This window comes from Lepisma saccharinum, chromosome 26 (genome assembly GCF_977018435.1).
Source record: "Lepisma saccharinum chromosome 26, izLepSacc3.1, whole genome shotgun sequence".
NCBI classification, from domain to species: domain Eukaryota; kingdom Metazoa; phylum Arthropoda; class Insecta; order Zygentoma; family Lepismatidae; genus Lepisma; species Lepisma saccharinum.
Window position 1 is genome coordinate 24,048,696 of NC_139254.1, and position 14,023 is coordinate 24,062,718.

The window sequence follows — 14,023 nt, forward strand, 5'->3', positions numbered from 1 at the left end:
TATCTTCTTTTATTACAAACCAAGTGCCTAAATACACAGTTTCTGCTTGGAAAACATATTGTAATTAAGTAGTGAATTCAGATTGCTGGTGGAGTATTTGTAATTATTATACTGGATTGATAAATTACCAGTTCAATATTGATAGATTTTTATATCGGTACTTTACTGGTATCTGCAAAATACGAGGCGGCATGTCCCGAAAGTACGTAGTTAGTACCCTTTTGGTAATAAAAGAGATGTTTGTTGAACGAAACCTTTTTACTCTGAAAGGACATACCTTGAGCTATATTTCCGTGTAGACACTTATTGTACCAGGATACAAGTTTTTGTTTACCCTCATCATACACTTATTCTGCATGGTGTCTACCAGTCTGGAAAAGACAGGGAAATTTGCTGTTTCTGTAGACATTTTTGTAGTAGTGGACTAAATGGAGGTTCATGAACAAAGATAAAATGACAAGAAATTTTTAAATTGTTGCAGACACACTGTGCTTAGGAGTAATACTAACAAATGAAAATTATATTAAAGAGGAAATAAAAAGCAGGCTTAATTCAGGAAATGCATGTTACTTTTATCTTCATAAACTTTTGTCGTCTCGTTTAATATCTAAGAAACTAAAAGTTAAAATATACAAACAGTAATTTTGCCTGTAATATTATATGGATGCGAAACTTGGTCCCTTACATTGAAAGGAGAACATAAATTGAGAGTATTTGAAAATAAGATCCTTAGGAAAATATTTGGACCTAAAAGGGATGAGGAGACAGGTGAGTGGAGAAGGTTACATAATTTAGAACTACATAATTTGTATTCATGTCCAGATATTATTAGAATGATTAAATCAAGAAGACTTAGGTGGGCAGGCCATGTGGCACGAATGGGAGAGGAATGAAGAGTTTACAGGATTCTTGTTGGGAAACCTGATGATGAAGCCTTGATGAAAGTTCAATCGGGAAAGAAAAGTCTCATTTTATCTCACTCTTTTAGTGTTTTTGCATTGATGCGTGCGTGCGTGCGTGCGTGCGTGCGTGCGTGCGTGCGTGCGTGCGTGCGTGCGTGCGTGCGTGCGTGCGTGCGTGCGTGCGTGCGTGCGTGCGTGCGTGCGTGCGTGCGTGCGTGCGTGCGTGCGTGCGTGCGTGCGTGCGTGCGTGCGTGCGTGCGTGCGTGCGTGCGTGCGTGCGTGCGTGCGTGCGTGCGTGCGTGCGTGCGTGCGTGCGTGCGTGCGTGCGTGCGTGCGTGCGTGCGTGCGTGCGTGCGTGCGTGCGTGCGTGCGTGCGTGCGTGCGTGCGTGCGTGCGTGCGTGCGTGCGTGCGTGCGTGCGTGCGTGCGTGCGTGCGTGCGTGCGTGCGTGCGTGCGTGCGTGCGTGCGTGCGTGCGTGCGTGCGTGCGTGCGTGCGTGCGTGCGTGCGTGCGTGCGTGCGTGCGTGCGTGCGTGCGTGCGTGCGTGCGTGCGTGCGTGCGTGCGTGCGTGCGTGCGTGCGTGCGTGCGTGCGTGCGTGCGTGCGTGCGTGCGTGCGTGCGTGCGTGCGTGCGTGCGTGCGTGCGTGCGTGCGTGCGTGCGTGCGTGCGTGCGTGCGTGCGTGCGTGCGTGCGTGCGTGCGTGCGTGCGTGCGTGCGTGCGTGCGTGCGTGCGTGCGTGCGTGCGTGCGTGCGTGCGTGCGTGCGTGCGTGTACACACACACACACACACACACACATAACATATTTAAATAAATTACATAATCAATTCATCTGCCTCATAACAAACCGAATGCAAAAATGATCTAAATTGTCTTTGAAATGTGTGCGCTCCTTTTCTTCAAAACCAAATTGTTATAGCAGGAATTGTCTGAAGTACTTAGTTGTTCTTACTGGTCCCTCTGGTGATTCACAATGCATTACAGAAAAGAAACAAATTGCGACCGAAGCAAGCAAGAACATTTTTTGATCCAAATTTATATAAATTGAAAACAGTATTGATTTAATAGCATGCAATAAATTTCATGGAATGCCATAGCATTCTCTTTTACAATTTTTCTCATTTAGATTGTTTGGCATAGAGGGACAACTCTCACAGCCGGCAAGATACTACTGCTCTGAACTTGACAATACTGTATGAAAAGCAGAAGCGAGCAAGATATTTTTACGGTATGAATTTTTATTTGTATAAAATTTGAAGTCGAGGGTGCATTTGCCCCTCTGCAGGTGCTCCTAGCCATCTGGAAGAAATAATGCAAGAAAGACATGAAAACTAATTCTATCTTCAGTAACCTCTTGTCCTGCTACTCTTAGATTCTGCTAATCTTGCATTCTTTTACTTCAATATTTGATCCCCTAAAGTGAGAATCATAGAACTTGAAGACCTTCTGTAAACAAAAGCACATGTACCCTAACAGTGTTGCAAACTTATGGAAAAAAAATCCACATAGCATACAAGGTGTAAAAACATTCCGTTTGTCAACAGATGCGGTATATCACCGATGACCTGTTGAAAGTTATTGAATGTAAAAAAAAATGTACATCTTGTTGGTGGCCGACTTTCAGACTCATCACCAAAGTTCCCTGGCTCGAATCCCGGCATGGGTGTTATTTGTGAATGTCCCTTCATCAATTTAATCTGACGATCACTCATTCTCATCGTTGGGATTAGCCAAAAGTTGAAGAAAAGCAATGCTAAATTAAAAAAAAAAAATACAAAATTTACATCTTATCCCCCAGGAGTAAGACGGTTCCGTACCAAAGGATTAATTTTCTCTCATATTTTACGCGTACTAAAAAAACCTTGCTAGAAGAATGTGACACATTGAGTTAAATTACGTTTTGAAACCAGGGTTTCTTCATTAAAGTGTTATGATTTATTATTATAGATAATGAAAGTAAGGTAATACATATGATTTGATTAACTAAATTAATATATTAATTAGATAAAAATGATGGAAATAACTCATTTGGTTTGATTGATTTGCTTTATTTTACTTCCCCTCTTGTGCCACTTATGGATAATTTACGAAGATGGGGATGAACGATGATAATATGATGAAATCGATGAATGGACATTCACAAACATCCATGCCCAGCCCACGATTCGACGATTCGAACCCGGGAACCCTGGCATCGTAGCACGATGTGCTAACCACTCCGTCACGGGGGCGGCTAACTAATTTGGAATTCAAATATCACCTATCCCTCATCATCTCGTAACTAATGTCAAATGTGCGTGTCACAACGTGGTCGATCTACACCTCAATGTCACATTCCAGTATCCTCCAGAGTGTATTTCAACATCTCTAAAGTTACTTCATCCAAAAACACACTCGTATGTCCTTTTCATCTCGTTCAAAAATGCTGGATTATGCAGTAAGGACACCAACGGAAACTAAAATGGCAACTTAGAGAAGCATAAAAGTGGGGAAAGAAGACTGTAGAATACAGAAATATTTTGAGGCATTCACATTTTATTGTACGCTACATATAAAATAAAATGTATATTTGGTGGTATGATAAGTGCCTCAGTGCCATTGGTGCTTATGTAGAAAAATAGCTCAAAGTATGTACTTTCAGAATAAAAAGGTTTCGTTCAACTACATTCTTTTGTTCTTTTTTTTATTATTACCAACTGTTTACTACTTGCTGGACATGCCTTGTATTTTTATAAGCCCATCCTTAATTATATTTAAAAAATGTCCTTTTAAAAATTTCTTCCTAAATAAACATACATATTTTTCATTTGCAATCAAAGAGAGTCTGGTTTAATTTGTTCTGGAAGCACAATTCATTGTTGTTTATATCTTTAACTGAGATGTGTACCTTTTCATTGTAGGCGTAGGGATGTTCCTGTCTGATGCAGATGTTTTTGTTTTGCCAATGGATGTTACAGCTGTAACAAAGCATCAAACTCACTTTGATGAAGTTATCAAGCATTTTGGAAAGGTGCGTGCTTATTATGTTTTAATTTCATGTATCATATAGTTGTTTTCATATTATGCCATGGCACCAGGGGTCTTAAGAAAGAGAGAATAATGTTTGAATTCTGTGTAAGGCATGGAAGTGAGGCTGATATTTTCATCATGCCCACTTGTTATCTGCAGTGGGTTCGATGGATATATCCATCCTAGGCACTTTCTGGCTGATATGTTTTGTGCATGATGAGCTACTGACCTGCTTCTTTCACTGTTGAGCGCGTTCACATTTCAGCCATTAGGTGTAAGTCTTTAGAATCTCCAGAATATTTATCTTGCTATAATCACCTCGAGATGGAGATACTGCATGTACACACTGCTAACTCAGGGTGGCTACTCACTGGCAATTCCTTGAATTCTGGGAATTACGCGTGAATTATTGTCTCCGGGAATTATGCTTGAATTTGGCTTGAATTTTTTCCGTAGACGTGAAAAATTGCAATTTTAATTAATGCAAATCCAATTGAATTTATTCATATCTATTAATTCCCTGAGGCAAGTTCTTCACAGTTTTGTTTTTATTTTTATCAAGGAAGGAAAAGAATAGATAGTTGCATGGAAAATAAAACATAATACTCTCAATCCGTTAACTGTGTTAGTGTCCTTTGCAGAACAATCAGTCTGACAGATAGAAGATTATTGCAAGATAAATATCTTAAAGTTGATTTCTTGAAGTTGATTAGGTAATGTGAAATTCTTGTACAATTTACAAATTTTCTAAAATTACTGTATCCTAAAATATTTCTGAATATGCGAAATGGCAAATGTAAACTCCGCACCTTAAATTAAATGTATACACTGTTCAATTGAATTGAATTATAATCCTTGGATACATTGGAATAATCACACAGACCATTTATATTGTTAATATAAGTGTTTGTTTGTGTAGGTGTGCGTAGGTGGTGAGAGGCGATAATACGTAAGGTTGAAATGGGGAAAACATCTGCTTGTACCCTTTAATTTTTGGAAAATTCGTCTTGAAAACCGAGAATTATACTTGAATTTTATCATGGTCCTAGAGTAGCCACCCTGTAGCTGTGTTTTATACATGCATAAGATAAACTTATATATGTGCTTCGAGCCAAGGAGTGTGCCAATTCAGGAGCCACATGAGCATTTTTCTGGATTGATTGCTTGAATGAATTGTGTTATTTTATATCACTTTTCTACTACTTTTACGCTGATTGTAGCAATGAGGATGAATTATGATATAAAATTGATGAAGGGATACCCAAAAAGAACACCCATACTGGGATTCAAACCTGGGACCCCTGGTTTCTTGCACTTTGAAGTCTTGTGTTTTTTCACAATGACTTAAGCAGCAAAGGGTGTGATCTACTGTATTTATGAGTGTATAATGCGCACCCTGGTTTTTGATAGGGAAAAATGACAAATAATTATATCTCGTATATATAATGCGCAGTATATTGTGCAACATGACCTTTATACTTTTATATGCAATTTTGCTAATTTCCTATTTACTTTTTCTAAAAAAAAACTTCAAAATATATACTTTTTCCATGACTAACATAACATTTATAGGAGGCACATTCAGGACCTTCAAACTAGCAGTTAGCAGTACAAGATTTCTTCCATTAAGGCATTTACACACTCCAAATATGTCATATTATTTGGCCAGTAATATATTTTAATTATTATTTTCTTTTTCATTATATTTTCTTTCATCCAAAGTGCCATAAAAATCAGAATGTTCCTTCATTTTGTGATGAGTTCATTTCAACCGCATTGCACATTAGTGTTGCCATCTTGAATGGAATACTGTTGCCATATTCAGAAACTACAGAATTTAAGCTTTACAACGATATATAACATGATAGGGTTCCGTGAATACAAAAAATCAATGCAGATGCCACAAAATCATGGAATGACCATGTACAGTTTCATGTTGACTGTCTGAATTATTCCGTGCATAATACGCACCACAGTTTTTGCGGACAAAAAGTTTGGAAAAAAGTGCGCATTATACAAGAGTAAATATGGTATCTTCTTTGAGTACAGATGATGCACCTTTAGAGAGTGATGAGAAATTGAAATGTTTAAAATTATCCACTGCAGATTACCTACTTAAGGGGTTAATATGAACATACATTCGGAGTTAATACGACATTACTTGTGTCATGTAGCCTTATTATGCTCTGGAAAAAGTATCTAGGAAAGGGAAAATGATTTTATTACCCCCACCCCCCATTTGTTGATGTGGTCCATTTGGTACGAAATTGACTGCCTCGTGGGAGACCTGCGTTCGACTGCCAGCGTGGATGATCTTAGGAATTTTCCGACAATGCTCCTGCATGAGCACCCATCGTTAGTGGGCTGGGGAGGGTAAAGATGGCCTAGGCATTGCTGATTGCATACTACTTGTATGGCTAATGTGGAGAATGTGTGGAGCCCTCCTTTCGTATTCTCTAGGTACCATTTTGACAGGGTGCAATATACTAGGAATAACTTTGATTTATGGTGGACAACAATAATGCAGAAGGAATCATGTTTGGAGTAATAACTACAACAGGGTTGCTACGAATCTGGAAAACTTGGAAAAGAGTGAAATGTCGGGAAATTTGGCTACTCAGGAAAAAATCGGGGAATTTTACAGATCGGCTCGAATTTACATTCATTTCGGAGTCTGCACCAGAAAAACTTGCAAAATGAAGAAGTGGTTCATTTCCACTGCTGGATTCGGTTCTTGTGATTCCAGTCCCAAAAAAGGTTCAGTTCAGAAACTTGTTCCTTTCGTTCTTATGATTCTCAATCTTGGGCAATATTATGGTTCCTTCAAATTTCGGTAATAAATTTTCACTTTTATATTAGATATTAGAAAGAATATCAAAGTAAAACTTGTAGTTCAGATAACTGATTGATAACTAAAGTACTTTCACAATGTGATCATAAATATCGGAAAGTTTGGTGAAGAAGAGGTTATCGTCTATTATTTTATGGATCTTAGTCTTGTCGGCATTTCCTATACAAAAATTTCTCCAGATTCTGTGTACTCATAAATGTAAACAAAAAGCAGCATTTTCTACGACACTATAAATTCACTATAAAGTGAAAAATTTGGTTTATGAAGCTTATGTTGTTCATGAACTTTTTCTGTTCTTTTTAGATCCCGGAGATGTGTTATGGTGAAATAATATACCTCTGTTACTTTAACCTGAAGGCTATAGATGCATGTGATTATAGCATCTGACACATTTGATGCCGATTGTAATTTTACATTACTTTTCGAATTTTCAGGTGTGTGTAGAATGAAATTTGCTTCAAAAAAAGGCGTGAAAATGAATGGATCTATATATTTAATTGAAAAACACAAGGTTCAATAGCAAAAATCATGATGATTAACATGTCTGGAAAAATTTCATTTTTGGACTGGAAAACCTGGAAATTTCACAATCAAAAAATCATAGCAACCGTGTACAAGAAATATATTAAAATATACTGTTATAAAAGTTGCAGGGGTTCCAGCGAGGAATGTATACTGCTACAGAGAAAATTTAATTACACATTTTTCAGCAGAGCGTTACCAAAGAACTTACAATCCAGACACATGTTTGCCAGGAGAATACTATTGTTGTCGTATGTCCATCTGCAGTAAGCCTTCAGGAGATCTGATTGAAGTTGGATGTATGCAAATTTTGAATACACTACACTGTTTGTGCAATTATTTTTTTAATGTTGATAATTCACACCACTTGGGAACCAGATATGTTGCTTTGAAATGTGACGCATTAACATGTACAGAATACGATTATGATTGTGATGTACAAGGGTAAGTCAATAATTATCTACACTTTTGCCACACTGCCTTCAGCACTTGTGTGCTATAAGCTGGTACTTTTGTGGTCATGTGGCCGAGGTTTGATCTTAATTGCTTCATTTTTCTTTCTTTTGTTACAGATTAAACATGGCCGCTCCACTGGCAGTGTGCACCAATGAGAACAGCTATCAGTGATCCGATTTCTCTGGTCTGAAGATGTGTCAGGGGTTGAAATTCATCACAGCCTTTCAGTACAATACAGTACAGTACCATGTATAATTGTGTATATAAGTTGATAGAGAGGTTTAAAAATGGCTGGACAAGCGTGAAACACAAAGCGTAGGATGCCCATCAACCTCCGCCACTGATGGGAAGATTCAACAAGCTTGAGAGATGATTCTGATGAACAGATGGTCACCCATCATCCAAAGAGATTATTCTGACATCATCAGAGGTACTGAAAGCCTGTGATGAATTTCAGTTCCTGACACACTTTCAGACCCGAGAAATCGGATCACTGATCGCTGTTCTTCATTGGTGCACACTGCCAGTGGAACAGCCATGTTTAATCTGTAACAAAAGAAAGAAAAATGGAGCGAATAAGATCAAACCTCGGCCACATGACCACAAAAGTACAACCTTATAGCACACAAGCGCTGAAGGCAGTGTGGCCAACCTTGGAAAAGTTGTGGCAAAAAGTGTAGATAATTTTTGACTTACCCTCACCTCGTATAATCTGCAAAAATTTTATACATACACACATACAGAGAGAACATTTTGCATAATTGGGACCAGGACGATTAGATATATAAAGTGGGGAAAATGTAAAATTTACAACTAACGATGGCACTGATAGTGATTATTGACAGACAGTTGTGTATCATTTTATTGGTAAATTGCCTGATACTTTTATCAACATGTTATTTTCATAATCAGCCAATGTTACTGTCCTTATATTTTTCACTCCAACAGCAAAATTTACATGAATTTTTTGCATGGTAAATACATACTAAATTTCTTGTTTGGCATTATAAAAGCACTGCAGGAAATGTTGAACAGTTTCCACCAATATATGTGTGTGTGTGTGTGTGTGTGTGTGTGTGAAGGTTTGAGCCACTAAACTGTATTAGTATCAGTTTGAATTTAAATTGCTGATAGTACTAGATACTTTTCTGAGGCAGGAAGGAAAATTTCAATTATCGCCAAATACATTGGAACCTCAATTATGCAATTTTCACGAAACTCCGGCTGCATAAACTACGTGGGCAAATCAAAAAGTAAGTTATACCCAAGCTGTGTTCCTGTACTGAAAGAGAGAAAATAATCACGCTTGGTGGCAGCGCTGTCTGGAATGTATTCTCCCTATATCCGAAGCAGCCATGCTGCAGCTGCTTGAATATGAGAGTAGTCACCGTGTCAGTATGGTGTGTCATAATGAGGTGGCGTCCAACTTTGAGTTGCGCTCAGTCGTCCGATTTTTGTGGACACGAAGGCTAATCAGAGTGAAATCCATCGCAAAATTGTTGAGGTGTATGGTGAGAATGCAATGTCACACCCCATGATCAGGAAATGTTCGAAAAGGAAAGAACGAACGTGAACGACGAACAGTGTGTGCGGCAGCCTGCAACTGGAATACTATCGACAAAACGGAGCATGTGAATGCAATCATCCTTGCCAACCACCATGTGAAAATTAAGAGAGATTGCAAGTGAACTGAACATATCATACAATAGTGTGTCTATGCTGATTCATGACCAGTTGGGTGTATAGTAAACTGGGTGCCACGATTGTTAACCGATGAGCACAAAAGTCAACTCAATTGAAATTGGATGGAATTTTACACACAAGAGATAAAAAAGATGGTCACATGATTCAAAAAGTGTTTGGAATACCTTGGTGATTATGTTGAAAAAAGTTAAATGTTCATACATTTTTGTCCAATATTTATTTTATTTTGAATGTGTTTTGTTTGTTTTATACAGGGGGTGTAACTTACTTTTTGATCTGCCCTAGTATAATGCAGAAAAAAAATGATCCAGAAAAAATTTATAAGAGAATTCTTTATTGGGAACAGGAATGTTTTATACATAAAGTGAAAAGATGTGAAATCTGGTAACACATAATCTGGGTTCCACTGGATGAAGCTTTATTATTTTGTGTTAAAACCCAAATGAGTGTGTTTAATGACTAAGTTAAGCCTGTTTTAGTCTCGTGACTACTGGGTCCTCCCTGATGGACATTTGATACCCAGTTGAGGCACATAGTGGTTCAGATTCCAATTTAAACTGCAGGTCTAGTGGACTTAAAACAAACTTCAAGTCAACTCGTAAAGCGCCGGCCACCATGGTGGAGTGGTTAGCACAGCATGCTACGACACCAGGAGCTCCAGGTTCAAATCCAGGTCTGGGCGTGTGTGTTCTTTGTAATTGCCTCTTCATCACTCATCCTCATTGTTGTAGTTAGTCAAAAGTGGCAGAAAAGCCCATTAAATAAAAAAGATCAAATCAATTCGGTAAGCCAAAGTTAGGTACATGGTATGGCACAGTTACAGTTCTTAATCCTACAACTTTTAACAATTGTCGAGTTATTTTAAGCAAAGTATCAGCATTTTAAAAATCAATTATAATATCAGAATGTGTATCCACTCAGAGTGGAATTGGCTGTAGTGCTTGTTTGAGCAGAATGAACCTGTCTCATTATTTTTAAATTAAGTTTGTATTTGTTGCAGCTAGATATCCTGGTGAACAATGCTGGCCGCTCGCAGAGGGCAGTGTGGGAAGACATTGAATTGGATGTGGATAGACAGGTGTTTGACCTGAATGTCTTTGGTGTTGTGTCCTTATCGCGAATTGCTGTTCGCTACTTCAACGAACGAGGGAAAGGGCATGTGGCCATTACTTCAAGCCTTGCTGGAGTGGTGGGTGTCCCGTTCTCCGGAACATATACAGCTGCTAAACATGCTATTCATGTGAGTATAATATTACACATGCTCACAATTATTATCCAACATTTGCCCTACACTGCATCCTTTAGCTTGTTACTAAGACTGTGGAGGGGCTGCTCCTTGGATGTATTCCTGAGGATGAAGAAAGTCCAGTACTTGTAGGCAGGGTGGATAATGATTTGTTTTATTTGAAAAAACACACTTAAAAATTGCTTGTATGATTTTTGACACCATACATGTAGATATGTTTTTTTTATGGAAAGGCTTTTTTCTAGTAAATGTCCCTGTAAAATATTTGAACAGTTTGATTAAAGGAAATAAAAAAATTACATGTAAATATATATTTTTCTGATTCTGGTGCTGTATATATGAACCTATTATGGAAATGTTTGTCGAGTATGTTAATGAAACTATAATAATTTCAATAACTTTTCTTCCAGTGAAAATAAAACATTCTGGATGTACTCAATAATTTGTAACTTAAAATATTTTCTAAAGTTTTTGTAGCTGAATTTTGGTAAAAATTTTTAATGATAGTTTGCGAAATATCAGCTGCCATGTTTATTTACAGTTTAATGATAATAATACTACTTACGGTTTAACATGATTAGTATTTTGTATATTTTTCTACACAAAATGTTTGCTATTTTTGCTTATAATGGTTATTGAATTTTAAATCAAGAGAAATTTAAGTGTGGTTACAGTTTACATATCACATTTCCTTTCGTAGGAGGTTCACCTCACCAGTACATATACACTCGCCGCAAAATGACTTCGGACCTCATGTGAAATCTGCCATAGTAAGCGGTCTATCACTTTGTAGCCTTGTATCTAGTGTTGTTTTGTTTCGAACATGGAATTGTTTCTGCATGAACGTATCTGGCAACAGTGTATTACTGCTGATAAGCGAGTTCATTTCATTTTGTATTGTTAGTGTACACAGGAAGGGTGACTTTCTGCTGTAGTGTGTGTGATAAATTGCTGTTTTCATGTGGTGCACTTTGTGTTGGATATTTTCCTACTGTATTGACTACTGTACAGGCGTATTTGTGATATGCCGGGAAAGTACTGTAGTAGTGTGGAAAAAGCCAGCATTATTGCATGGCGAAGTGAAAACGTCTCGATAAAGACGATATGTAAACAAACAGGTCGTGCAAAATCAACCATAATGAAGGTACTGGCAGGTGCCAGAGGACTGCCTCCGACTGTCATTCCAAAGCACAAATTCGGTGGTGGGAGGCAAAGAAAAACAACCAAATCTACAGACGCTCTCCTAATGGGGGAAATAAAGAAAAACTCTCGACAGCGTCAGAACTTAAAGAAATGCACCCGAGTCTGCTGGAAAACGTTAGTGAGATTCAAAGTCATTTTGCGGTGGGTGTATTTTGTTTCCTTTCTTTTCCTTTCTTAGACCCTAATAAACACCATTAAATTATTACGAGATTAATGTACGTTCACCAAAAGTGATTTTGATATTTACAAAATCCTTATGTACATTATTCTATAAATTATTTATTTAAATCAATCCACTTTGCTTGTAAGGGGTGGTTTTCACAGAATGCATGCAAATGTCAACCTCACTTCTACATAGGACACCCCAGCAACTATAGTATTACAGGCCAACGAGGATCTGGCATCTGGACGTACAGCTGGCACATTCCTCTGTAGGATTGCTGTATTTTGTCCTTTTGTATACTGAGTGCCCCTTTTCAGCATCAGGTTTTAGTCTAGATAAGGCAATTTTAGTCCTCAGAGAGACAGTTCGATTTTAGCTTTGGTAAAGGGCTTGGCCCTGCATAATGTGTTGGGTGCAAATAGCCTTAGAGCTGACACACCCACAGTTTTACTTTCAATTTCAATTCGAGCAGTTGTAGATTCAGAATCATACGGAAGTGCAGATTCAAAGAATGCCACATGGGAGTGTAGCTTCATGCATAAGTAATCTGTGCCCTATAGTCCTGAATGTCAAGGTCGAAAGAAATATAGTGCGCTCTCTTTAATTTGAACTTGGATAATTCGAACAAAAGCACATTCCCCTTGAAACCCCTATCTAAAATAATGTTTAAAATAACTACTTAATTCGAATTTTGAAGGTTAAATTTGGATAATTCGAAGTCAGGTTTCCAATAATTTAACATCAATCTTTCCAAGAAAGACCAAAGTGGTTGCTACATAAGAAATTCCAACAGATGACTCGTCTTTTTTTTTTCTTCTTGAAAAGGTTGTTTTTATGTTTAACAGATGTGCCGACAGCAGATAAGAGAGGGCAACGGGAATCCCCAGAGCTTTTGTTTGTAGGAATGTGACCTTCATCCTCTCAGCAACAAGTTGAAAGGGGAGCGAAGCCGGACAGAAGGGGTCATTTGTCTGTGTGTTTTAGTGGAGTCACAATGTCGAAACATGATGCGTACAGTAGCTTAACATTAGATAAGAAAGTTGAAGTCCTTAGAGAGGTAGAAAGAGGAATGAAAAAGAATGAATAACAATCACGTGATGCGAATATTCCAATAAGTGTAGTGTTCCTGGATGGAGATATGGATAAAACATAGCAGTTGTAAGCTAAGGTGTACTGTTTGCGTATTAATGCAGTTTTATGTTTAATACAGTGTTTTATTTCATTGGGGTGTTCTGGTTAATTTGAATTTTGGATAATTCGATTTTGTTTCGTAGCCCCTTGGAGTCCACTGTATTTTATATATTGGTAGGATGATACCACATCCCTGTGTCATAGGCACCCTTTCAGCCTGAAGAGATGACACGTGACAGGGAACAAGTAACATGTGGTGGGGGTTTCACACCGAAGTGACAAGTGATGCAGATCCTTGAGTCTGTTAAAAACATTCACTATCTATGCACAACCAAGATACTAAGGTGACATGATGTTCACCATTGAGAAAACAACCCAGTGCAAGTGACATATTCAGTTTGTCGTTACTTTAGTACAAAAGGTTGCATTTCTTTCTGAATGGTCATGTTGCTTGTCAGTTCAATCTCACTGTTAAGGCATCCTTTGGTTTAATTGAATCTACAAGTCTTAACCATATGTAATATTTTTTTCTCTCTTGTAACTGTTTCAATTCAAAACAAGAACATACAGGAAACTAATCAATTTTCCCAGGTAAAGGAAAAACAAAAATTATATGTTTGACATAACACTGTCTAAAAGTTCACATTCTTTTTTCTAGAGGAAAATTCCTATTGCAAATTTTGTGCTGATTTCAAATCTGTATTTAGATTTTATCTGTAGGGATAGTTTACGAGTAATTGTGATTTTAATATTTTCTAACATTCTTGCAATTTTAAGGTGAATACTGTGTGAACTCGTGGAATAATTTAATCATCCTTTCTCTAAACCTAGTATATTA

At 37.9% G+C, this 14,023-nt stretch overlaps 1 protein-coding gene across 4 annotated transcripts in view; it reads left to right on the forward strand.

The window, feature by feature from the left end:
- Window positions 1-14,023, forward strand: part of LOC145979780 (dehydrogenase/reductase SDR family member 7) — a 46,407-nt gene that overhangs the window by 17,481 nt on the left and 14,903 nt on the right. For all 4 annotated transcript variants that reach the window (XR_014440819.1, XM_083112758.1, XM_083112760.1 and 1 more), the window contains exons 4-5: window positions 3,801-3,910; window positions 10,443-10,682. Coding sequence is in view for 3 of the 4 variants with exons in the window: in XM_083112758.1 (XP_082968884.1) it covers window positions 3,801-3,910; window positions 10,443-10,682 (350 nt within the window). In the remaining variant the exon portion in view is untranslated. The remainder of the gene's footprint in view (window positions 1-3,800; window positions 3,911-10,442; window positions 10,683-14,023) is intronic.